Source organism: Callithrix jacchus, chromosome 1, assembly GCF_049354715.1.
Source record: "Callithrix jacchus isolate 240 chromosome 1, calJac240_pri, whole genome shotgun sequence".
NCBI classification, from domain to species: domain Eukaryota; kingdom Metazoa; phylum Chordata; class Mammalia; order Primates; family Cebidae; genus Callithrix; species Callithrix jacchus.
The window spans coordinates 140,531,302-140,558,424 of NC_133502.1; the positions used below are offsets into that span (position 1 = coordinate 140,531,302).

The 27,123-nt window shown below is 41.9% G+C and overlaps 1 protein-coding gene and 1 long non-coding RNA gene across 7 annotated transcripts in view; one reads left to right on the top strand and one right to left on the bottom strand.

Moving 5' to 3' along the window:
- LOC144582333 (uncharacterized) overlaps positions 1–14,432 on the bottom strand; it is a 33,022-nt gene extending 18,590 nt beyond the window's left edge. Inside the window, exon 1 of the long non-coding RNA XR_013534810.1 lies at positions 14,335–14,432. This is a non-coding gene — a long non-coding RNA (uncharacterized LOC144582333). The remainder of the gene's footprint in view (positions 1–14,334) is intronic.
- The window catches only part of NFX1 (nuclear transcription factor, X-box binding 1), an 83,596-nt gene that overhangs the window by 51,168 nt on the left and 5,305 nt on the right, over positions 1–27,123 (top strand). For 2 of the 6 annotated variants that reach the window (XM_035307867.3, XM_035307880.3), the window contains 10 exons: positions 628–710; positions 4,747–4,855; positions 6,049–6,168; positions 9,273–9,352; positions 14,386–14,616; positions 15,830–15,903; positions 17,895–17,996; positions 18,651–18,692; positions 25,480–25,578; positions 26,160–26,226. In XM_035307867.3, coding sequence (XP_035163758.2) covers positions 628–710; positions 4,747–4,855; positions 6,049–6,168; positions 9,273–9,352; positions 14,386–14,616; positions 15,830–15,903; positions 17,895–17,996; positions 18,651–18,692; positions 25,480–25,578; positions 26,160–26,226 — 1,007 coding nt within the window. Of the gene's footprint in view, positions 1–627; positions 711–4,746; positions 4,856–6,048; positions 6,169–9,272; positions 9,353–9,902; positions 10,960–14,385; positions 14,617–15,829; positions 15,904–17,894; positions 17,997–18,650; positions 18,693–25,479; positions 25,579–26,159; positions 26,396–27,123 lie in introns of those variants that run through there. The other 4 variants (XM_035307874.3, XM_035307883.3, XM_035307891.3 and 1 more) reach the window with 3 other exon arrangements.

The window sequence follows — 27,123 nt, forward strand, 5'->3', positions numbered from 1 at the left end:
GACCAGCCTGACTGACATGGCAAAACCCTGTCTCTACTAAAAATATAAAAATTAGCCAGGTGTGGTGGCACATGCCTGTAATCCCAGCTACTCAGGAGGCTGAGGCAGGAGAATTGCTTGAAACAGGGAGACAGAGGTTACAGTGAGCCCAGATGGCGCCAGTGCACTCCAGCCTGGGCCACAGAGTGAGACTCTATCTGAAAAAAAAAAAGAAGGCAAAAAGGCCAGGCACGGTGGCTCATGCCTGTAATCTCAGCACTTTTAAGGGCATGGCAGGCAGATCACATGAGATCAGGGGTTCACGACCAGCCTTGACAACATGGTGAAACCCCATCTCTACTAAAAATACAAAAATTAGCCAGGTGTGGTGGCGGGCACCTATAATCAAGTGAGGCACGAGAATCACTTGAACCTGGGAGGCAGGCGTTACAGTGAGCCAAGATCACTGCACTCCAGCCTGGGCAACAGATTGAGATTCCATCTTAAAAAAAAAAAAAACTGCATTTATGTGATTACAGTTGTATTATTACTATTGTATTCTTTTAGCCTATATATAGTCACTCAAATATTTGTTGTATAAATGCTCATATCCTTTGCCTGTTTTTTTTTCTTTTTAATTGGCCACAGCAGATGCTACATTTATGTGTGACAAGCGGTGTAACAAGAAACGGTTGTGTGGACGGCATAAATGTAATGAGATATGCTGTGTGGTAAGTAGACTTATCATTAGACATAATCAGATTCCATTCATCCAGGGGCTGGGCCTCTGGAAGCCTCAGCCATCTGGAGAATGCAGCCCAGATTTAGAAGTCATTGGGATGGGGCCCTAAGCAGCAGTCAGAGAGCTCTCATAGTCCCCATACCTGCTCCACAAAGAGACAGAGCCCAAGACCGCTACATGAGCACACAGTTTTCTGCAGGAGATTGTGTGTTGTCACAACACAGACTGACCTGGACTTAGCAAGTTGGGCTTCAGGGCTTCAGGTTTCATGTACCACTTAGGTCAGGTCAGTAGGAAAAATTATGCCTTTTTTAAAAAAGATTTTCAAAAATATTATTTATTTAAAATATTTACTTTTGGGACTGCTGCTTCTGACTTTTGGGATTTCAAGCTCTCTGACTTCTCTGGAATCTCACATAGTGGGAGCTCAAAAAAAATTTTTTTTTTTGCTTTTATGTAACTAATTAAAGAAAGCACTAGCTGGCTATTCATACTGGGTTATCTTGTATACTCTTTTATGTATGTAAAAACAACATATGTATTTATGTTATATATGACATGATGTTTGTGTTTGTGTGTATGTGTGTGTGTATTAGTCTGTTTTCACACTGCTGATAAAGACATACCTGAGACTGGGCAACTTACGAAAGAAAAAGGGTTTTTTTTGTTTGTTTCGTTTTGTTTTTTTAAAAAGACGGGGTTTCACCATGTTGGTCAGGCTGGTTTTGAACTACCGACCTCAAGTGATCTGCCCTTGGATTATAGGCGTGAGCCACCACGCCTGGCAAGAAAGAGATTTAATGGATTTACAGTTTCAAGTGGCTGAGGAGGCCTCACAATCATGGCAGAAGGCAAGGAAGAACAAGTCACATCTTACATAGATAGCAGGAAGCAGAGAGAGTTTGTGCAGGGAAACTTGGCCTTATAAAGCCATCAGATCTCATGAGACTTATTCAATGTCGTGAGAACAGCATGGGAAAGACTGCCCCCATGATTCAGTTACCTCCCACCAGGTCCCTCCCAGTGGAGGTCAAGATGAGATTTGGGTGGGAACACAGCCAAACCATATCATTCCACCCCTGACCACTCCCAAATTTCATGTCCTCACATTGAAAAACCAGTCATGCCTTTCCAACAGTCCCCAAAGTTTTAACTCATTTCAGCATTAACTCAAAAGTCTACAGTCCAAAGTCTCATCCAAGACAGGCAAGTCCCTTTGCCTATGAGCCTGTAAAACCAGTAGCAAATTAGTTGTTTCCTAGGTACAATGTGGATACAGGCATTGGGTAAATACAGTCATTCTGAGGTCTAAAGGACAGTGGGCCTCTTCTCATAGCTCCACTAGGTCGTCCCCTAGTAGAGACTCTGTGTGGGGGCTGCAACCCCACATTTCTATTCTGCCCTGTCCTAGCAGAGGTTGTGAGAGCCCCACCCCTGCAGCAAACTTCTGCCTGGACATTCAGGCATTTACATACATCTTCTGAAACCTAGGCAGAGGTTCCCAACCTCAATTATTGACTTCTGTGTACCCACAGGCTCAACACTGCATGGAAGCTGTCAAGGCTTGGGGCTTGCACTCTGAAGCCATGGTCTGAACTCTATGTTGTCCCCCTTCAGCCACAGCTGGAGCAACTAGGACACAGGGCACCGAGTCCCTAGGCTGCATACAGCATGGGGACCCTGGGCCCAGCCCACAAAACCATTTTTTCATCCTGAGCCTCCAGGCCTGTGATGGGAGGGTCTGCCCTGCCCTGAAGACCTTTGACATGTCTCGGAGACATTTTCCCCATTGTCTTGGGTGTTAACGTTTGGCTCCTTGTTACTTATGCAAATTTCTGCAGCTGGCTTGAATTTCTTCTAAGTAAATGGGATTTTCTTTTTTTTTTTTTTCTTTGAGATGAAGTCTCACTCTGTCACCCAGGCTGGAGTACAGTGGCATGATCTCAGCTCACTGCATCCTCTGCCTCCCAGGTTCAAGTTATTCTCCTGCCTCGATCTCCTGAGTAGCTGGTATTACAGGTGCATCCATCACGCCCTGCTAGTTTTTTTGTATTTTTAGTAGAGATGGGGTTTCACCATGTTGGTCAGACTGGTCTCAATCTCCTGACCTCATGATCTGCCCACCTCAGCTTCCCAAACAGCTGGGATTACAGGCATTAGCCACCATGCCTGCCAGGATTTTTTTTTTCTATCGCATTGTCAGGCTGCAAATTTTCCAAACTTTTCTGCTCTGTTTCCCTTTTAAAACTGAATGCCTTTAACAGCACCCAAGTAACCTCTTGAATGCTTTGCTACTTAGAAATTTCTTCCACCAGATACCCTAAATCATCTTTCTCAAGTTCAAAGTTCCACAGATCTTTAGAGCAGGGGCAAAGTGTTACCATTCTCTTTACTAAAACAAGAGAGTCACCTTTGCTCCAGTTCCCAACAAGTTCTTCATCTCCATCTGAGACCACCTCAGTTTGGACTTATTGTACACATCACTATCAGCATTTTGAACAAAGCCATTCAACAGGTCTCTAGAAAGTTCCAAACTTTCCCACATTTTCCTCTCTTCTTCTGAGCTCTCCAAACTGTTATGACCTCTGCCTATTACCCAGTTCCAAAGTTACTTCCACATTTTCAGGTATCTTTTCGGTAGTTCCCCACTCTACTAGTACCAGTTTACTGTATTAGTCTGTTTTCACACTGCTACATACCCGAGACTGGGCAAGTTATAAAAGAAAGTCATTTAATGGATTTACAGTTCCAAGTGGCTGAGGAGGCTTCACAATCATGGTGGAAGGTAAGGAGGAGCAAGTCACGTCTTACATAGATAGTAGCAGGCAGAGAGAGAGAGAGCTTGTACAGGGAAACTTGGCTTTATAAAGCCATCAGATCTCATGAGACTTACTATCACTAGAACAGCATGGGAAAGACCTGCCCCCATGATTTGGTTAACTCCTACCAGGTCCTTCCCACAACATGTGGGAACTCAAGATAAGATTTGGCTGGGGACACAGCCAAACCATATCAATGCATATATACATAAACAAGATAACACGGTACCAATAGCAAGGCTGTACATGTATCATACACATACATGTGTATGTATATATATAACATAATTATTTTTTAAATTTGTATATTAAAGTAAAGAGTGATGAATTGTGCAAGTTATGTAACTAGTGTTAGAAGGCTTAAAGACTTCCTCTTATTATAAAAGAATTTGAGGCTGGACCTGGTGGCTCATACTTGTAATTCCACTTTTGGAGGCTGAGGTGGGTGGATTGTTTGAGCCCAGGAGTTTGAGGTCAGCCTTGGCAACATGGTGAAACCCCATCTCTACCAAAAATATAAAAATTAACCAGTCTTACAACCAGATCTTGAAATAGATAAATAGTTCTAAATGTAAAATTATGCCAGGCCTAGTGGCTCATGCCTATAATCCCAGCACTTTGGGAGGCCAAGGCAGGCAGATCACTTGAGGTCAGGAGTTCCAGACCAGCCTGGCCAACATGGTAAAACCCCATTTCCACTGAAAATACAAAAATTTGCCAGACATTATGGCAGGCACCTGTAATCCCAGCTACTCAAGAGGCTGAGGCAGGGGAATCACTTGGAGACAGAGGTTGCAGTGAGCCAAGATTGCACCACTGCCCTCCAGCTGGGCAACAGAGTGAGACTCTATCTCTCTTGAAACCCTGTCTCTCTCTCTCTCTCTCTCTCTTCCCCCTACTCCATCAAACACACACACACACACACACACAATGTAAAAAAATTTTCTTTTTTATTTCAGACATACTGAAGCAGAGAGACTGGTATAGAGAGTCCCATATACACAACATCCAGCTTCTGTATTGATCTCCTCATGACAAATTTTGTTTCATCTGTGTCCCCACTTACTCCCTTCTCTAGTTATTTTGAAGGTATTTCCAGACATCATTTCATCTGTAAATGTGTCGAGCTTTGTTTTTGTTAATCTTATTTATGGAAAATACAAAATGAAGACCATTTTGTGAACAAATATAAATCTCTCTTCCCAGGATAAGGAGCACAAGTGTCCTTTGATTTGTGGGAGGAAACTCCGTTGTGGCCTTCATAGATGTGAAGAACCTTGTCATCGTGGAAACTGTCAGATATGCTGGCAAGCCAGTGAGTATCTTCACTGTATAGTTTATTAGAAGAGTTTTTTAGAAATTCAGACATAATATACTTTGAGAGATTGATTTACTTAGAATGTACGGATTCTTGAACTAAGCCTTTGTTATTTCAAATTTGTTGAGACTTTAAAATTAAAGTTATTTTGAATGCTGTATTGTAGTCCCTGAATATACAAAACTTAGGATATGAGCAGTGATCCTGAGATGGGACGTAGTTTGTTAATAGATTCCTTCTCTGCCACCTGCCTCATATATGTTATTGACCTAGGTTCTGTCCTCAACAGTCTTCTTTCTCTATATTATTTGCAGCTGTTGGCAAACTCTTGGGTTGTTGAACTCATTTGCATTACTAAAAATTATCCTAAAGAGCTCTTTTTATGTAAGTTATATTTATCTGGATCTACCATATTAGAAATTAAAACTGAGAAATTTTTCAAATAATTTATTAGTATATTTAAGAAGAAAAATAATACATTCATCGCATGTAATCACAAATTTTTTTTTAATAACTAGTTTCAAAAAAACAGAATAGTGGATACTTGTTTTAATAGAAGATAGCTGGATTCTCAGATCTACTTCTGCATCGAATCTGTTTGATATAGTTGAGGCCTATGAAAAAAATCCAGCCTTACACAGGAGAAGGGAAGAGTATTTTAAAGACGTTTTCAAATAATTATTTATATTCTTTGAAATTAGACCAGAAATCAATCTCATTTCAAAAAGGACTTGACTCAGTGTTTTTGTTCTCTGCCACTAAAATTCATTGGATTTTCTTATATTTTGAATGGATCTTTTTACCTGTGCATGATTTTTATAATAGCGCACCTTGATCATTTGGAAAGTAATTGTTCACTAAGTTATGTGATCTTTAAAATATTGACAAATTCCCTATTATAATATTAAAAACTCAGTCATTAATGTAATCTCCAGTCTAATTATAAATATGTTGGGAAAAGTATTAAGAAATTGTCAGAATCATAGTAATAAATGAAACTTTATATCTGCCTGTGCCTTTTTCACCAGCTTAGCTTTAATAAAATAAAAACATCTTTTAAAAAAAGTAGCACCCCCAAAAATTCTCCTCTAAAAATACAAGCAAAAGTGTGTGTATGTGTGTGTGTAAATACCTACGTGCACATCCCAAACTCAGAACGGATTATTTTGTTTTACCTGCTGCTCCACCAGGTTTTGATGAATTAACCTGCCATTGTGGTGCATCAGTGATTTACCCTCCAGTTCCCTGTGGTACTAGGCCCCCTGAATGTACCCAAACCTGCGCTAGAGTCCATGAATGTGACCATCCAGGTGAGTACCATCTTGCCTTCACACTTCAGCCTGCTCACACCATGTCGTTTAGGATCCTGCTGTGTAACTGTCATCACTGCTCTAGAGTCATGCTGTGATGGCTGCCCCTTGTTCCCCATGCTCAGGAGCCACTTGTGTGAAGGTGAGTCTGTGATCTGGGGCACAGCTTGGAATCATAGTGCTCTTCATTGGTTTACCCTAGGGATGTCGAACACACCTGAAAAAGTTGGAAGAAGCCCCAGCTGATCGTATCTCTCAAGAACTTTTCTTTGTGGTCTCCACTTTGGGTGCATAGTTCAAAGTTTAGCGTCTTTTTACAAAATTAAAAGTGACTTTTTTGTTGTTATAGAAGCAAGGGATATTTATCATATTAAAATTAAGAAAATAGAGGCCAGGCACAGTGGCTCACACCTGTAATCCTACCACTTTGGGAGGTTGAGGTGGGTGGATCACTTGAGCTCAGGAGTTTGAGACCACCCTGGCCAACATGGTGAAACCCCATCTCTACTACAAATAGGAAAATTAGCCAGGCTTGGTGGCAGGTACCTATAATCCCAGGTACTCAGGAGGCTGAGGCAGGAGAATTGCTTGAATCTAGGAGGCAATATTGTGCCACTGCACTTCAGCCTGGGCAATTTAGGAGACATCATCTCAAAAAAAAGAAAACCAGCCAGGCACAGTGGCTCACACCTGTAATCCCAGCACTTTGGGAGGCCAAGGCAGGTGGATCACCTGAGGTCAGGAGGTCGAGACCAGCCTGGCCAACATGCCAAAAACCTATCTCTACTAAAAGTACAAAACTTAGCCAGGCGTGGTGGCGGACACCTGTCATCCCAGCTACTTGGGATGCTGAGGCAAGAGAATCTCTTGAACCCGGGAGGCGGAGGTTGCAGTAAGCTGAGATTGCACAATTGCACTCCAGCCTGGGCAACAGAGCAAGACTTTGTCTCTCAAAAAAAAAACAAAAAGAAAAAGAAAATGATGGGCCGGGCGCGGTGGCTCAAGCCTGTAATCCCAGCACTTTGGGAGGCCAAGGCGGATGGATCACGAGGTCAAGAGATCAAGACCAATCCTGGTCAACATGGTGAAACCCCGTCTCTACTAAAAATACAAAAAATTAGCTGGGCATGGTGGCGTGTGCCTGTAATCCCAGCTACTCAGGAGGCTGAGGCATGAGAATTGCCTGAACCCAGGAGGCGGAGGTTGCAGTGAGCCTAGATCATGCCATTGCACTCCACCCTGGGTAACAAGAGCAAAACTCCGTCTCAAAAAAAAAAAAGAAAAAGATAAAGTAAAATGTTTGAGATTAAATAATCTATTGTGTCACCTCCTAAGAATTATACCTTACATGCATTTCTCAGGGTCTTCTTCCATGTGCAAATATATTTGTTTGCATTTTTTCCCCAAAATAAAAGTGGAATCCTACTGAACTTAATGCTTTTAACTAGCTTTTTTTCACTCTTATCATTGTATTTTTAATTTGTCCCCTTGTCAATGAGTTTTTTTTTTACAATATAAATTTTTAATGGCAATTGAGTGTCCTGTTACATGGATGGGCCGTAACTTATTCAGTCAGTCTTGTGTTGCTGGACATTTAAGTGTTTCCAGCTTTTCTCTGATAAACTGCTCAGTTACCAGGCCAACAACCACTTGATATCACTCAGTTTTCTTATCTGTCAGGTCTAATTGCTGGCTTTCCTCTGGCATCATACTGGGCCCATCATTTCATTTTACCAAATACCAGAGGTAAACCTGAAATAATTCAAGGGACCAGATTGGATACCCACAGTTAGTCTGGCAATATGATTCAGTCTTAGAGCTAGAAAATCAGCTCTTGATTTGTAAAGTTAATAGAGTAAAAAAGAACTAAACAAATTCTTCATGAAGTGGAATGTTCCCTCCTTCCTTGGGGATCTTAGAATAGCCCTTTCAGCATAGTTTGCAAGCCCCTTCTATGAATGCAAGCATTCACACCAGCATGAGGTACATGCCCAGGCCTGTATCCATCCATTCCTTCCTTTACACTTACTTTCAGGTGTTACAGATGAAGTCCAAATCCTCCCAATCAAGGTCCATAGTAAGAACTTCACCATTTGTGAATTGTGTTGTTTTAGCCTATTTTGTTCTACATTCATTTCCACTTTCTTAAGTGTTTATTTTATATCTAGCATGGTATCAGACACAGAGGAAGAGAAAAATAGCCCATGACCTTGAGGTTCTTATGATCTCCCTAGAGGAGGAGGATGGTAGTTCAATACACACAATACAACCACCCGTCACATGAAGATGGGCTAAATGTTGTGGCAGCAGCCCATCTGTGTAAGAACTGAGACACCTGGAAGTGTGAGGGAGCTCAGGCTAGAGTGTGGTCAGCCAAGGAAAGCTTTGTTGTAGGAGGTGAGTTTTGATGAACCTCCCTTTATAGGCAGTAATGAAATTGGAAGGAGTCAGCAAAAGCATTTTAGATGGAATTAATAGCAAAGATATCTGAGCAGAAGTGAGCAGTTGCTGTGTAAGGTAGGGCCAAAAGAATGACGTAGTGGAATTGGATGGACCATTTGGCTGTGCTGCAAGAGATGAAATGGGAAAGCTGCTTCCTCTGCTTCTGTTTTGGCATGTCTTTTCCACCTTGGTTGGGTTTCTTTTTCTCACTCATGCTCGTCCTTCAACACTTAACATAAAGCTAGGTACTTACTTTTTACTTTGCTGTGACCTTTTTTTTTTTTTGAGATGTAGTTTCACTCTTGTCACCCAGGCTGGAGTGCGATGGTGCAATCTTGGCTCACTGCAACCTTCATCTCCCAGGTGTTCAAGCAATTCTCCTGCCTCAGCCTCCAGAGTAGCTGGGAATACACGTGCACACCACCACACCCAGCTAATTTTTGTAATATTAGTAGAGCCGGGGTTTCACCATGTTGGCCAGGCTGGTCTTGAACTCCTGACCTCAGGTGAGCCACCGTGCCCGGCCCCTGTAACCATTTTTTAAAAGTACTCCCAGTTCCTGAATTTAAAAGTTTCATGCCGTATGTCGTTTATATCATGTATAATAGTTTATGTGGCTTTATTTAGAAAGTATTCCTAAAGCTACCTTTCTCTTTCTGCAGTGTATCATTCTTGTCATAGCGAGGAGAAGTGTCCCCCTTGCACTTTCCTAACTCAGAAGTGGTGCATGGGCAAGCATGAGGTAAGTTTTCCCTCTAAGTGCTCATTGTTCCAGGCAGAGGTTCATGATTTTATTACTTAAGAATTGTTAGTCTCATCGTTTTTCAAAGTAAATACACTCAGAAGTAGAAGCTTTCCATTGCTTAAAATTTTTTTCTTAAGATACAATTTGCATACAACAGGATTTACCCTTTTCATTGTGCAGATCCATGAGTTTTAACAAAAGCATACATACCATCATGTAACCACTACCAGTCAAGATGTAGAACAGTTCAGTCACCCCCAAACATCTTTCATGCCCCTGTATACTCACTGTCCCCAACTTCTAACCACTGAAAACCAATGATCTGTTGTCTGTTCCAATTATTTTACTTTAAAACAGTTAAATTTTTTTGTAACCACCTTACTACTGCAAGAATGGCAATAACCAAAAAATAATAGATGTTGACATGGATGTGGTGAAAAGGGAACACTTTTACACTGCTGGTGGGAATGTAAGCTAGTACAACCACTGTGGAAAACAGTGTGGAGATTCCTTAAAGAACTAAAAGTAGATTTACCGTTTGATCCAGCAGTCCCACTACTGGGCGTCTACCCAGAAGAAAAGAAGTCATTATACGAAAAAGATACCTGCACACGCATGTTTATAGCAGCACAATTCACAATTGCAAAAACATGGAACCAACCCAACTGTCCATCAGTCAACGAGTGGATAAAGAAATTGTGGTGTATATATACATACCATGGAATACTACTCAGCCAGGAAGAAAGTAATGGCAATCACAGCAACCTGGATGGAATTGGAGACCACTATTCTAAGTGAAGTAACTCAGGAATGAATGGAAAACCAAACATTGTATGTTCTCACTCATAAGTGGGAGCTAAGCTATGAGGACTCAAAGGCATAAGAATTATACGGTGGACTTTGGGGACTCTGGGGAAAGTATGGGAGGTGGGTGAGGGATAAAAAAAACTGCACATTGGGGCCAAGCACAGTGGCTCATGCCTGTAATCCCAGCACTTTGGGAGGCCAAGGCAGGCAGATCACAAGGTCAGGAGTTCGAGACCAACCTGGCCAACATGGTGAAACCCCATCTCTACTAAAAAAAATTAGCCGGGCATGGTGGCGTATGCCTGTAATCCCAGCTACTCGGGAGGCTGAGGCATGAGAATTGCTTGAACTTAGGAGGCGAAGGTTGCAGTGAGCCAAGGTCGTGCCACTGCACTCCAGCCTAGGTGACACAGCAAGACTCCATCTCAGAAAAAAATAAAAATAAAAAAACTACATATTGGCTACAGTGTACACTGATTGGGTGGTAGGTGCACCAAAATATCAGAAATCACTACTAAGGAACTTATCCATGTAATCAAACGCCGCCTGTTCCCCAAGAACTATTGAAATAAGAAAAAAGGAAAACAAAGTAACTGATCACAGGTCACCATAACAGATACAATAATGAAAAAGTCTGAGATGTGAGAATTGCCAAAATGTGACGCAGACACGAAATGGGCATGTGCTGTTGGAAAAGTGGAACAGATAGACTTGCTGGACACAGGGTTGCCACAAACTTTCAATTTGTAAAAAATGTGATATCTATGAAATGCAATAAAGTGAAGTCCAATTAAAAATGCATATTTGTTGTAGACAGTTGATAAGATTTAATTCTGCTACTGAGAAAGAAATACACTTTAACATTCTGGTGTATAAAACACCAGACATGTGATACACATTTTTCCCTCCTCTGGGTAAGATGATACTGTTTTCTATATTCCTATACCAAAAAAAAAAAGATACTGTTTTGTAACCTGCTCTTTTTGCTTCATGACCTATTGGCCAACATTTTGTGAAACTCTTAGCATCTATTCTTTTATCTTCATGGACATATATTCCTACACTGATTTCCTGTGGGTGGTTCTCATGTCCTTGGTATTTATTCTTTTCTATAAGTTTTGCCTCTTCCATTTTATCCATTCTAAAACAATGTGTTATCTTTGTATTAATGGCTTATTCAGACTTCATTCAACAGATATCAAGTATGAGTACCTACTGTGTGCTAGGTAACAGGCTATGTTTGGGTGATTTGGAAATGAACAAGACTAACCCCCTCCCTTGTGGAGCCTTCACTTTGGGTCGAGAGGCAGGCATGAAAACAGACAATAGCAGTAATGTAGGAAATACAGAGGGCTAAGGAGGTTGGAAGGGCTCTCCAGGTGTTCTGGAAGAATTAATGTCTTAAAGGATAGTGAGAAGAAAGCAATGTGGAGAGGATGAGATAGGGCAGAGCATGTGCAAAAATGATCCCCATTGCCCATAGGTAAGTGTTTAATGATTGAGAACTATGTTCTACCAAAATATGAATTTCATGATGGGAAATATGAATTTCCTAGATGTTGAAGGTCTCTTCAAAGGGAGAAGTCATGTCACTGCAGTAGAAGTATATCCCTCATTTTGAGGGTTCATGAAAGAATTTGAGTGAATATATAAGACTAGCCTTTGGTCCTACGAGAATACAGTTTCAGCAGCTTTTTCCTATGGTAAGGAAGCCTGGAAACACCATTTTTCAAGAAAAAAAAATGAGTTGGGGGTTTTATGGCCTGTTGCCTCTTAATTTTTTAAAGGACAGGACTGCCTGAAGCTGTGGAGACCATGACTTGGGAGGCGTGAGGAGAATTAAGTAATTACAGAAAATAGCCGCCTAGGCTGGGCAAGCTAGTGGGTTCCTGACTCTACAAATAATACAAAAATTAGCAGAGTGTAGTGGCATTCCTGTAGTCCCAGCTACTTGGAAGACTAAGATAGGAGGATCACTCCTTGATCCCGAGTTTAACTCCTTGAACCCAGGAGTTAAAGGCTGCAGTGAGCCATAATCATGCCACTGCCCTGCAGCCTAGACAACAGCAAGATTCTGACTCAAAAAAAAGCAAAATGCCCAGATGCGGTAGCTCACGCCTGTAATCCCAGACTTGGGGAGGCTGAGGCGGGTGGATCACAAGTTCAGGAGTTCAAGACCAGCCTGTCTAATGTGGTAAAACTCTGTTTCAACTAAAAATACAAAAATTAGCTAGGCGTGGTGACAGGCGCCTATAGTCCCAGCTACTCCAGAGGCTGAGGCAGGAAAACTGCTTGAATCCCGGAGGTGGAGATTGCAGTGAGCCAAGATCACACCGCTACACTCCAGCCTGGGCGACAGAGCGAAACTCCATCTCAAAAGAAAAAAAAGGCAAAACAGTCCAGGCATGGTGGCTCACGCCTGTAATCCCAATACTTTGAGAGGCTGAGCCAAGCAGATCACCTGAGGTCAGGAGTTTGAGACCAGCCTAGCCAACATAGTGAAACTCTGTCTTCACTAAAAATACAAAAATTAGCTGGGCATGGTGGCATACGCCTGTAGTCCCAGCTACTCGGGAGGCTGAGGCAGGAGAATGGCTTGAACTCCAGAAGGGGAGGTAGTAGTGAGCCAAGATCACTCCACTGCTCTTCAGCCCGGGTGACAGAGCGAGACTCCATCTCAAAAAAAAAAAGCAAAACAAAACAAAAAAATGGCCCTGCCATGAGTCTCAGAACACTGGGCCAAGGTTGCCCTCCACCCCAGCATCTATAAGAGTTAGTCTATTGACTGCTTAAGCAGTTTGGAGAGGAGGGAAAAGATCATCTGGTCCTCCCAGTTAGTCATAGATTTTTTTTCAAACATTTCCTAGTTATCTAGTTACATTTGTTTATTGTCACCTTGGAAAGTTTATGTCCCAGATCACATGTTTGGCTTCTGCTACAAATCCTTTTAAAAGTAGTCATAACAGGCTTTTTTTCTTTTTTTTTTTTTTGAAACAGAGTCTCTGTCACCCAAGCTGGAGTGCCGTGGTGCGATCTCATCTCACTGCAACCTCCACCTCCCAGGTTCAAGTGATTCTCCTGCTTCAGCCTCCTGAGTAGCTGGGACTACAGGCACGTGCCGCCACACCCAGCTAATTTTTTGTATTTTTAGTAGAGACGAGGTTTCACTGTTTTAGCCAGTATAGTCTTGATCTCCTGACCTCATGATCTACCCACCTTGGCCTCCCAAAGTGTTGGGATTACAAGTGTGAGCCACTGCCCGGCCCATAACAGGCATTATTTAAAGTTAAGGTTTGTTTTCTTCATCTCAAACTAACCTGTCAGGCTTTGAAAATCAAACTGATTATATTGAAATAAATAGAGCTTTAAAAATACAGCTTTTAAGCTGGACACAGTGGCATGTACCTATAGTCCCAGCTAATCAGAAGACTAAGGTAGGAGTATCATTTGTGCCCAGAGGCTCAAGTCCTGCTTAGGCAACACAGTGAGACCCTCTCTCTAAAAATTAAAATAATAGTAATAATTCTTATTTTAAAAACTGGGCTGAACGTGGTGGTTCACGCCTGTAATCCCAAGACTTTGGGAGGCTGAGGCAGATGGAATGCTTGAGGTCAGGAGTTCAAGACCAGCCTGGCCAATATGGCAAAACCCTGTCTCTACTAAAAATACAAAAATTAGCTGGTCATGGTGGTGCGTACCTGTAATCCCAGCTACTCAGGAAGCTGAGGCAGGAGAATCACTTCAACCTAGGAGACAGAGGGTGCAGTGAGCCCCGAGATCGGCACTGCTGCACTCCAGCCTGGACAACAGAGTGAGATTTCGTCTCAAATAAATGCAAGCTGTTATAGCCAGATGCAGTAGCTCACACCAGTAATCTCAGCACTTTGGGAGGCCTAGGTGGGTGGATTGCTTGCGCTCAGAAGTTCAACACCAGCCCAGGCAACACGGTAAAACCCCATCTCTAAAAAAAAAAAAAAATACACAAATTACCAAGCATGCTAGCATGCACCTGTAATCCCAGCTACTCGGGAGTCTGAAGTGGGTGGATCACCTGAGTCCCAGGGAGGTCATAATCACGCCACTGCACTCTAGCCTGGGCGACAGTGAAACCCTGTATCCAAAAAAAAAAACTTACAAGCTCAGAAATGTTTTAAGAGAAAATTAAAACTCACCCCAATTTTCACATGGAGATGAGAATCTGGCTCTACTTCTGTCTCTCCTAGTTACGAAGCAACATCCCCTGTCACCTGGTTGATATCTCTTGCGGATTACCCTGCAGTGTCACGCTACCATGTGTGATGCACAAATGTCAGAGACTCTGTCACAAAGGAGAGTGTCTTGTGGATGAGATCTGCAAGCAGCCTTGCACCACCCCCAGAGCTAACTGTGGTCACCCATGTATGGCACCTTGCCACACCAGCTCACCCTGCCCTGTGACTGCTTGTAAAGCCAAGGTGGGTATTTCTGGCCCCAAATGGGACATTGACTGGTTCTGAAGCTACTAGTGAGTCCAGAACAGTCTACAGTGGCCCCTGGTCATGCATCTTAATCAGGGGTCGTTGGTTGCAAAGAATCGAAAGTTAGTAAGAGAAAAGTTGAGTAAGTCATACAGGTTTCTGCCTGCCGAAGTTGGTACCCACTGCCGCAGGACCACAGTCTGTATCTCCCTTGGATCAGATTCTCAATAAACACTGATTGTTTACTCCATTTATTTAAAAAATGTATAAATGTCTTTTGTGCAAGACATAGTATGAGGTGCTGGGGATAAATTAGTGAACAAGAGACATGATTCCTCACAGTGTGATGGGACAGATACTCAATTATTACTTAGATAACTAATTATGGCTGTGGTGTCAGGAGGGAGCAGTTAAAGCCTTGTGGAGGGTGCCATGAGAGCAGGTAAATGGGAGGTTTAGCCTGGTCTAAAGGATCATATGCGGCCACCATGAGGAGGTGGAATTGGCTAGGCCACAGCTGGGCCTAGGTCAAGTGTCTGTCTCTGATGGTAAAAACTTCATCCTAGGCCTTCCCTTATTGAGAAACATTAAGTTTACCCTGCCCTCATGGCTCCTTTGTGGAGGATACCCTGTAGTTTATAATTAGTGATAGGCGGGTTACAGCTGCCTACTTGGTAGATTCCTGAGCTATGTATATGTAAAACATCTGTGTATTAATAAGAGTAGATGTAGAACATCTGTTTATGAATAAGAATCATCTGTCAAAGAGGAAATAAATTCGTGGATGAATCTCTGCACAGGGCATTCAGTCCTGGAGAGCTGCAAGGCCCGCAGGCTCTCAAGCTTTTTGGTCCCTAGAGTAGATCCACTCTGTTGGCTATCTGGGCCAGTGCCTCTCACTGCCATGTAATACCTTCAGCCCATCCTGGGTGAGAGTCTCCCAGCCAAGCTGGTTCTCGGTATTTCCTTTCAGGCAGGATTAAGAACAGAAGTGGTTTCCAAAAGGGGGCATTGTGGATGGGGCACTTCTTTCCTAGCATGTTAACAACTATCGATTTGCATGTTGGTTAAGCTTCTTCACTCCTGGAGAGTGGCCACCCACTGACTCTCTAGTCTCTGCCGTAGTTTAAGAGAGGATTGAAAAGTGAAAACTGCTTTATTCATATGGTTCCAGTGTGCAAAAAGTTGATCAATGTTCATCTGACTTCAGGTAGAGCTACAGTGTGAATGTGGACGAAGAAAAGAGATGGTGATTTGCTCTGAAGCCTCTAGTACTTATCAAAGGTTAGTATTACTTACATGTTAACAACTGGTGACTGAGGTGAAACAGAAACATGTGTTTTGCTTTTTTTCTTAAAGCTAATGAAGTGATTTAGTGGGAGTGGAGAAGGAACAAAGAAATCTGTAACTGGTTGTGATCAGTTAGTTGTAAACAGCACTGCACAGATACATGTTTTTTTGTAGTATTCTTGCAACTTTTTTAAAAGCTGGAAAGGTGTTCGTTTGTTTGTTTAAGCCGTCTTGCTCTGTTGTCCACTCTGGAGTGCAGTGGCGCGATCTCGGCTCACTGCAGCCTCCACTTCCCGGGTTCAAGCAATTTTCCTGCCTCAGCCTCTGGAGTAGCTGGAATTACAGGCGGGTGCCACCACACCCAGCTAAGTTGTTGTGTTTTTAGTAGAGACAGGGTTTCACCGTGTTAGCCAGGATGGTCTCCATCTCCTAACCTTGTGATCCGCCCACTTCACCCTCCCAAAGTGCTGGGATTACAGGTATGAGCCACCACACCCAGCTTTTTTGTTTGTTTTATTTCGAGGGGTCTCGCTCTGTTTCCTAGGGTGTTCTCCCACCTCAGCCTCCCAAAGTGCTGGGATCATAGGTGTGAGCCACCACACCTGGCTGGAAAGTTTCTTACATTTTTTAAAATTTAATTTCTCTAGTTCAAAGAAAAAGTGCTGCTTTATGTGCCTTTTCTTCCCTAACTTTAGTGTTTAAATAACTTAAATTTCTCCATGTCCTCCTTCCTCTATCTCTTTTTCTCTCTTTTGGTCTTCTTTTTTTTTTTTTTTCTTTTTACAAATTTTCTGTATTAGTTTATTCTCACATCTTTTGGTCTTACTACATTATGAGATAAGAAGGGAAGATGTGCCAGGCATGGTGGCTCACGCCTGTAATCCCAGCACTTTGGGAGGCCAAGGCAGGCCAATCACAATGTCAGGAGATCAAGACCATCCTGGCTGACACAGTGAAACCCCATCTCTACTAAAAATACAAAAAATTAGCCAGGCATGGTGGCATGCACCTATAATCCCAGCTATTCAGGAATCTGAGGTAGGAGAATCGCTTGAACCCAGGAGGCAGAGGTTGCAGGCCACTGCACTCCAGCCTGGGCAACAGAGTAAGACTCTGTCTCCAAAAAAAAAAAAAAAGAAGGGAAGCGTGTGAATTGCTTTCACATCCTACCATTTGTCATTGGCACAGCCAGGGCTAAGCCTTGTTCTTCTCTGGTGTGAAGGTTTCTAATTGTTCTGTGAGGTGTCTTTGCAGCTTCCTGAAGTCTTGGAACCTGTGTAGTCATATAGGGATCTGAGTGCAGAGGTGGAAGTGTTAGAGAATGAATGGTTTTATATATATTTCTGATTAGATGGGAAGATGTGCCATGGATAAAGGACTTTAAGAGATTGCACACATTAGATCGGCTGTGTTTGAATACCTACTAAGTGCCAAGAGTTGCTCTAGGGGATACTGAGGAATTGAGTCACCTCATCGCTTCCCATTTAGCTGCTTAGAATATAATTGAAGAGCTACAACATAAATATATAGGTAGTTTATAACAGCCAGGCTTCCAAGGCCACACCAGTTTTCGTGTGATAGATTTGCTTTTTTTTTTTTTTTTTTGAGATGGAGTTTCACTCTTGTTGCTCAGGCTAGAGTACAATGGCGTCATCTCAGCTTACTGCAACCTCTGCCTCCTAGATTCAAGTGATTCTCCTGCCTCAGCTTCCCAAGTAGTTGGGATTACAGGTGCCCAGCACCATGCCTGGCTAATTTTTTGAAATTTTAGTAGAAACAGGGTTTCACCATGTTGTCCAGGCTGGTCTTGAACTCATGATCTCAGGTGATCCACCTGCCTTGGTTTCCCAAAGTGCTGGGACTACAGGCGTGAGCCACCGTGCCCGGTCTAGATTTGCTTTTAAAGAGGTCTTCTGTATCCCAAGTATAAGGAGGTTCTTTTAAAACTGCAATGCCTCTTTTTCCCTTTCTTTTTTGTATTTCAGAATAGCTGCAATTTCCATGGCCTCCAAGATAACGGACATGCAGCTTGGAGATTCAGTGGAGATCAGCAAGTTAATTACCAAAAAGGAAGTTCATCAAGCCAGGTAATTTTTAAGATGCATATATGTGCCTTCTTTCTTCAAGTAGGCTTCAATTAGATGGCAGGGATCATTCATTTATCTCAGTCCTTCATAATAGAGCCTTGCATACGTGATAGATATTCTACAGACATTTGATGTTGAGACATCCGCTTCAACCACAATGAATCCTACTCAGGAGATAACTAAGACTAAAGGAGACTTTTCCAGGCCTCACAGTAGCCAAAGGAAACAGAGACCTCTATGTGTTTAGCGTAACCCATATGAGAATAGAGAGCCCAGAGTGTTGGCTGTGCCTGGAGAGGGAGATCAGGATGTTAAAGGGGCTCCTGTGGAGCATTTGGGGCTGAGAAGCCAGGAACACTGAGGCCACTGGAGGACTCCTAGACCCCTTAACAGAGAGGCCATCCCACCTGTCCTTGAGAGGGACCTCATCCAGCCATTCCTGGATTGGGGTCCCTGGGAAGATGGTATTTCCGGGGTAAGGGTACTAATGGAAACTGAAGAGTAGGTGGCCTCACAGGCTGCTTCCTGGCCTGAGGGAATGTCCTTTGGCAGGAGTTAGCTGTGCTTCCAGGTTGACTGAGACTTTCTTTTCTTGCTGGATAGGAGCCGTCCAGCCTGTACTCTGACTTTTTTTTTTTTTCTTTGCTTATCAAGGCTGGAGTGTGATGAGGAGTGTTCAGCCTTGGAAAGGAAAAAGTAAGTAGTTGCAGCTGCCTTTTTAGTCTCCCTGCCCTTGAGCTCTGAAATTAATGGGAGGGAGCAACCTTTCACACATCAGACATTGAATCAGCACTGTGCTGCGTATTTTACTGTTATCAAAGACCAAGAGTTGAATTGTCTTAAGGATAAACCACTCAGGTGATTTCAGCATTTTGAGAAACATGAGCTGTGTGGTTTTGGGCATGATGTAAACATCACATGCCACAGCATACTTATTCGGGGACTGGCCAGCTTCCTGACTCAGAGATAAGAGGTTTAAAATAATGTTTAGTGAACTTTCGTTTGAAGTTAGCATACATTGAGGATCAAAAGTGTACAGATCAGTGAATCATCACTAAGTGAATACAGTTGTGTAATCAGCACTCAGGTGAAAAGATAATTACCAGAACTGGTCTTGTACTCTGCATAAAGGTAAAACCTCTCTCTAAGTCTTTAGTTTGTTTTTGAACTTTATGTAAGTGATGAAATCATGTAGTTTGTATTATTTTTATGTGACTTCTTTCATTACATTTTTGTGACATTCATTCCTGTTGTTGCATGTAGCAATGCTTTATTCATTTTTATTCCTGCATGATATTTTATTGTATTACCCATTCATTTACCCCTCCAACTGTTTTTTTTTTTTTTTTTTGAGACGGAGTTTCGCTGTTGTTACCCAGACTGGAGTGCAATGGCATGATCTCGGCTCACTGCAACCTCTGCCTCCTGGGTTTAAGCAATTCTCCTGCCTCAGCCTCCCGAGTAGCTGGGACTACAGGCGTGCACCACCATGCCCAGCTAATTTTTGTATTTTTAGTAGAGACGGGGTTTCACCTTGTTGACCAGGATGGTCTCGGTCTCTTGACCTCATGATCCACCCGCCTCGGCCTCCCAAAGTGCTGGGATTATAGGCGTGAGCCACCCCACGCCCGGCCTGGCCCCCTCCGACTGTTAATGGATATCTTTGTATTGTTTAAAGTATTAGACTATTATAAATAAAGCTGTCAAGAATTTTTTTTTTTGAGATGGAGTTTTGCTCTTGTCGCCCAGGCTAGAGTGCAATGGCATGATCTCTGTTTACTGCAAACTCTGCCTCCCAGGTTCAAATGATTCTCCTGCCTCAGCCTCCCCAAGTAGCTGGGGTTACAGATGCCATCACACCTGGCTAATATTTGTATTTTTAGTAGAAATGTAGTTTCACTATATTGGCCAGGCTGGTCTCGAACTCCTGACCTCAGGTGATCCACTTGCCTCGACCTTCCAAAGTGCTGGGATTACAGGTGTGAGCCACCACACCTGGCCCAGAACATTCTTAAACTTGCTTTGCTCTGTATTTCTGTACGTTTCTGTCAAATATAAACCAGGAGTAGAATTGCTGATTAACTGAATTTGCATATGTTCAGCTTTAGTAGATTCTGCGTGTCCAAAGTGGTTGTACCAAATTACACTCCCAACAGCAGAGTGACGATTCCCATTGCTGTACATTTTTGTAGCACTTGGAATTGTCAGTCTTTTTAATTTTAGCCATTGTTGTAGATGTACATAGCAAGATGTCATTGAGCTTTTAATTTCTATTTTCCTGATGACTTAAGAGATTGAGCACCTTTCTTATATTTATTGGCCATTTGGCTATCCTCATTTTTGAAGTGCATGTTTAAGTCCTTTGCTTATTTTTTCATGTTATCTCTTTTGTATTGATTAGTAGGAATTCTTTTTTTTTTTTTTTTTTTTGAGACAGAGTTTTGCTCTTGTTACCCAGGCTAGAGTGCAATGGCACGATCTTGGCTCACCGCAGCCTATGCCTTCTGGGTTCAAGCAATTCTCCTGCCTCAGCTTCCTGAGTAGCTGGGACTACAGGTGAGCGCCACCATGCCCAGCTAATTTTTGTATTTTTAGTAGAGACGGGGTTTCACCTCATTGACCAGGGATCAATCTCTTGATCTCGATCTCTTGACCTTGGGACCTTGGGATCCACCCACCTCAGCCTCCCAAAGTGCTGGGATTATAGGCATGAGCCACCGTGCCCGGGCTACTAGGAATTCTTTATATATTCTGAATATGAGTCCTTTGTTGGCTTTATGTATATATTGTGAGTATTTTGTCACCCTCTGTACCTTCATTTTTTTTTGGGATGTAGTTTCGCTGTTGTTACCCAGACTGGAGTGCAATGGCGTGATCTCGGCTTACCGCAACCTCTGCCTTCTGGGTTCAAGCAATTCTCCTGCCTCAGCCTCCACACCCAGCTAACTTTTTTAATTTTTTGTACCAAACCCAGCCTAAATTGGTATTTTCTAACTGCTTGTTGCTGGTATTTAGAAAGACAATTGATATTTATTGCCTTATTTAGCAACCTTGCTAAATTCACCTATTTCTGTTAGTGTATTGTAGATTCTTTTGGATTTTACATATATATCATCATGTCTTCTAATAATAGTAATTTTATTTATTTCTAATTCCTGTTGTTTTTTTCTTTTTTCTTTCATCTTTTTTCTTTCTTTCCTATTCTTTTATTTCTTCTTCTTACCTCATTGCACTGGCTAGGGCCTTCAGTACATTGTTTAATGGAAGGTGCCAATGATAGATATTTCTGACTGAGCCTATATCTCATGGGAAAAACTTAGTATTTCACCATTAAATATGATGTCTGCAGTAAGTTATTGAGGATACTCTTTATCATATCAAGAGGCATTTATTCAACAACTGGCAAACTTTCTGATTCTAGCAAAGATTGATTAAATTGAATAGCCCTGCAAAATTTTAATAATTGGAGAATTTAGGTCAAGGGTATATAGAAGTTTATTGTAATATTCTCATCACTTGTCTTTGAAATTTTTTTAAGATAAAAAGACAAATCAGACAGAGTATAGCCCTGCTTTACCTTGAAGTTTGACTTTCAACAATTTTAATAGTACTTCTTTAAGTATTAAATGTGTAGAAGGTAATATGATGACTAGTAGTGCTGTTTACATTTTTCTTGGTTTGACCTTTATGATAACTTTCTAGCGAGTGCTGTTCAAAACCCTTGTCCTTTAGGAATCATCAGTTACTGTTTTCAGCTGCAGAATGTAAATTAGGAGTCCTAAGTATTCAGAATTGCTATACTGAAAACACAGAAGGCCTCCAAACATGGAAATTCATTTTTGGTGGCTGAAAGAAATGTTATGTTCTATTTAGAGCCAGAGCTCTAGAGTCAGATTGCCTGGATTTGAATCCTAGCTTCACAAATCACTTAGCTGTGAGACCTTAGGCAAGTCACATATTCTCTGTAAACCTTAAGTTTCTTAAAAACCTAAAAATGATGACAATAACAGTACTTACCTTCCAGAGTTGTTGTCAGGATTAATACATTAAAAATGATACTCATAAAACTCTTGGCCCAAGAGCTTGGCGCATAGTAGGTACTCAGTAAATGTTATTGATTAAAACTAGCTATTTTCGAAAGCCTTTTGAATTTCCCCTCAATCTTGGTGATGACATAATGACCTTTACTATATAGATTCTTTCATAAAAACATACAAATCTAAGAGAAAAAAAGGCAAATTAAAGAAAATTCCATCTAAATTATATCCATATATAATTTATATTCCATATATATTATATCTATATACACACACACACGCACTGCGTATGTGTATATGTATGTGTGTGTATCTCTATTGCAGAAATCAAAAATAGCAGGCCAAATTCAGCCCACAGGCAGGTTTCATTGGTGTTTAAATTTGAATTAGTGGCCAAGAAAAACATCAAAAGATCTTCCCCTAAAAATTCTCTTGAAATTTTGAAAAGAAAGCCTCTTTTGAAAAATTGGAAATCTGGCAATGTGAACCAGATTCCTGTGGGCATTAAGCTTCTAAGTGACTCCTGGTACAGGGTAAATGAAAATTGTACTAAGTGCTAAGCTGAAATCTATCTTTAAAAAAAAAAAACTGGGTGTTGGTGAGATGCCATGAGATTCAGACACTGGTGGCTAGGGCATAAGTGGCATTTCTGAAGACCACTCACTCCACATTGATCAAGAGTCTTTTTTTTTTTTTTTTTTTTTTTAGAGACGCGGTTTCACCATGTTGGTTAGGCTGGTCTTGAAATCCCGAACTCAGGTGATCTACCCACCTCAGCTTCCCAAAGTGCTGGGATTACAGGCGCGAGCCACCACGCCCGGCCTTGATCAAGAGTCTTATGTCCCTGCCACGTGCCCCACAACTGGAAGCATTTTCAAAACCTTTTGCACAGAGATATTAATTACATCATGTATAATATTGAAAAACTGGGGACCTGTAAAACCTAAATGGGAAATGATTAAATTATGAGATATATATAATTAGAAGATTATGAGCTGTTAAAACAGCAAGTATGAAAACAAAATAATAATATGAAAAATGATAACCAGATAATGCTGGTGAGAGGCATTAAAAAACAAAGTTTTTTTAATTTTTAAAAATTTTTTATTAAATAAAAATCGTATATATTTATGGTAATACAGCATGATGTGTATATATATATTGTGGAATGGCTAAATCAAGCTAAATAGCCTGTGCATTACCTCACATTCTTATTTTTGGGGGGTGAGACAGTTTTGTATATTCTAATGGCAGCTACTTCAAATTATAGAGAAAGGCCAGGCACGATGGCTGACACCTGTAATCCCAGCACTTGGAGGCTAAGGTGGGTGGATCACCTGAGGTCGAGTTCAAGATCAGCCTGGCAAACATGGTGAAACCCCATCTCTTCTAGAAATACAAAAATTAGCTGGGTATGGTGGTAGATGCCTATAATCCCAGCTACTCGGGAGGCTGAGGCAGAAGAATCACTTGAACCCAGGAGGCAGAAGTTACAGTGAGCCAAGATCATGCTATTGTACTCCAGCCTGGGCGACAGAGCAAGACTCCATCTCAAAAAAAAAAAATTATAGAGAAAAGGACCAGGCACAGTGGCTCATGCCCATAATCCTGCAAGGGAGGCTGAGGCCAGCAGATCAGTTGAGCTCAGGAGTTCAAGACCAGCCTCAGCAACATAGCAAAACCCTGTCTCTACAGAACTACCATAGAGTCCAACAATCCTGTTACTGTGTATCTATACAAAGGAAATAAAATCAGTAGAGATATCTGTGCTCTCACATTTGTTGCAGCACTATTTACAGTAGCCAGGATATGAAATCAACTCAAGTGGTCAACATGGATGAATGGATAAAGAAAATGGGGTATATATATAGAATGGAATACTATTCAGCCATAAAAACAATGAAGCCCTGTCCTTTGCAACAACTGGATGGACCTGGAGGATATCATGTTAAGTGAAATAAGCCAGACACAGAAAGACAAATACCACATTATCTCACTCATATGTAGAATCTTAAAAAAAATTAATATAGAAGCAGAGAGTAGAACAGTGGTGATCTGACTAAAAGGGGATGGAATGGAAAGGGAAGGATGGGGAGAGGTTGGTCAATGGATACAAAGTTACACTTAGATGGTACCAATAAGTTCTGGTGTTCTCTTGCACACTAGGGTGATGACAGTTAACAGTAAGGTATAGTATATTACAAAATAGCTAGAAAAGAGGCTTCTGTATATTCTTACCACAAATAATTGATAAGGGCTTGAGGTAATGAATATGCCTAATACACTAATTTGGTCATTTAACAGCATAGTATATATGTACCGAAACATCAAACTGTGCTTCATATATATGTATACAATGACAATAGGTCGGCCGGGCGTGGTGGCTCAAGCCTGTAATCCCAGCACTTTGGGAGGCCGAGGCAGGTGGATCATGAGGTCAAGAGATCGAGACCATCCTGGTCAACATGGTGAAACCCCATCTCTACTAAAAATACAAAAAATTAGCTGGGCATGGTGGCACATGCCTGTAATCCCAGCTACTCAGGAGGCTGAGGCAGGAGAATTGCCTGAACCCAGGAGGTGGAGGTTGTGGTGAGCCGAGATTGCGCCATTGCACTCCAGCCTGGGTAACGAGAGCAAAAACTCCGTCTCAAAAAAAAAAAAAAAAAAACAATGACAATAGGTCAATAAAAATAAAATAATAAATTTTCGTTGTTTTTTTGTTTTTATAGAGTCTCGCTGTGTCGCCCAGGCTGGAGTGCAGTGGCATGATCTCAGCTCACTGCAACCTCTGCCTCCCGGGTTCAAGTGATTCTCATGCCTCGGTCTCCCTTGCAGCTAGGATTACAGGCACCACCACACCCGGCTAATGTTTGTATTTTTAGTAGAGACGGGGTTTCACCATGTTGGCCAGGCTGGTCTCAAACTCCTAGCTTCAAGTGATCCACCCACCTTAGCTTCCCAAAGTGCTGGGATTACAGGTGTGAGCCACCGCACCCAGCCAAGAAATGTATAAAAATGAAGTTTTTTTGAATGAAATATGTTAATGGAATTGTTTACTTTTTAGATTTCTATGATATATTTTAACGTTTGTATGTCTATTTTATATACCTTATCTTTAAGCTGAGCCTCAGAGAAAGTCATCCCCCATTTACCATTCCCAGTGATCCCACTCCTGCAACCTTCTCTTCCCCAAATAATCTAAGTCCCCAGTACTCAGCTATGACTTGCTCAGACCCTTATAGATCTGTTTCATTTTCTTTTATGAAGACAATACCACGTCATGACCAAAGCTGTTGTTATTCTTTCCTTAGTAATCCAGTTTACCAAAATACAGATAAATGATGCATAAAGAGTTTAAGATACGTAGGCACTTGGCGTTACTGTAAGATAGTTTCAGCTTCCCTCCCACTCTTTTTATTTGCATACTTCTCTCTCACTTTCAGGAGATTAGCAGAGGCATTTCATATCAGTGAGGATTCTGATCCTTTCAATATACGTTCTTCAGGGTCAAAATTCAGTGATAGTTTGAAAGAAGATGCCAGGTATGTAACTTGTTACCTGCTTTCTTAATTGTAGCTTGTCAGAGTGATAGATCTTTTGAGATGTCATAACTAATATGTACTCCTCCTGTGATTAAGCCAGTTTTGTTTATTGTAAGAGATTATGTGCTGTTTAATAAATATCCTTCTCTTGGTTTCTCAAAACTGCCCCCTTTAAAGAACTGAACTTGGGGTGTGGTTGGGGTAAGAGTTTGGGTGGGTGGTGATAAGAGTTTGGGCCTCCCAGGGGCTGGACTAGACTGAATTGGAGGATCTCTGGTCTTCATTCCACCTCTATCTACCCCAGTCTCACATTCATATGAGTTCTCACTTGGAGCTGTAACAGCTCTTATTTTTTTCCTGGAGCTCCTGGCCATCTCCTTTCATCTTCCCTTTTCTTATATTTGTCTCTTTTGTTCTTTCTTCCATCATAGTCATCATTCTGTAATCTGACAGTTCCTGACCTCTGCAGTTTTTCTGCCAGCATTGTCTGTTGTCCCCACTTTACAGGGAGAGGATGGGTGAAAGGGGTTCTCAGAAGGGCAGGGACAGATAAAATTAACTGTGCTGATTTCTCATTTCAGGAAGGACTTAAAGTTTGTCAGTGACATTGAGAAGGAAATGGAAACCCTCGTGGAGGCCGTGAATAAGGTTGAAGTCAAAACATCCCACTGGACATTTCTCTAGGACCAGCTTGATTTAAAAAAAAATCGAGTCCTGGAAACACTGTTCACCTAGAGTAGTTGTAGGAAAAAGTCACAGCTTCATTGAGGATCCTTGAGGATCCTTATCTTTCTCAAAACACAGCCATTATAACAACTGTGGAAGCCTGTCCTGGTTCAGAACAGTTGACTGCAGATCTTTTCTGCAGTCAGCTGGGCGCGGTGCCTCACGCCTGTAATCCCAGCACTTTGGGAGGCCGAGCCGGGCAGCACACCTCAGGTCAGGAGTTCGAGACCAACCTGGCCAACATGGTGAAACCCTGTCTCCACTAAAAATACAAAAATTAATGGGATGTGGTGGTGGGAGCCTGTTATCCCAGCTACTTGGGAGGCTGAGGCAGGAGAATTGCTTGAACCCAGAAAGTAGAGGTTGCTGTGAGCTGGTATCATGCCACTGCACTCCACCCTGGGCAACAAGAGTGAAACTCTGTCTCAAGGAAAAAAAAAAAAAGATCTGCAGACAACTGTAAGTAAAGACCGGGCCCTATGGTTTACACCTGTAATTCCAGCACTTTGGGAGGCTGAGGCAGGTGGATCACTTGAGTCCAGGAGTTTGAGACCAGCCTGGACAACATGGCAAAACCCTGTCTCTGCAAAAAATAAAAAATTAGCCTGGTGTGGTGGTGCACACCTGTAATCCCAGCTACTCCAGGGGCTGAGGCAGGAAGATTGCTTAAACCCAGGAGGTTGAGACTGCAGTAAGCTGAGGTTGAGTCATTGTACTCCAGCTTGAGACCCTGTCTCAAAAAACAAAACAAAACAGTAAATAAAAATACTGGCTAAGTACCTAAGAATGGATGAAGAAACTCTGGGTGAGGGGGCTCAA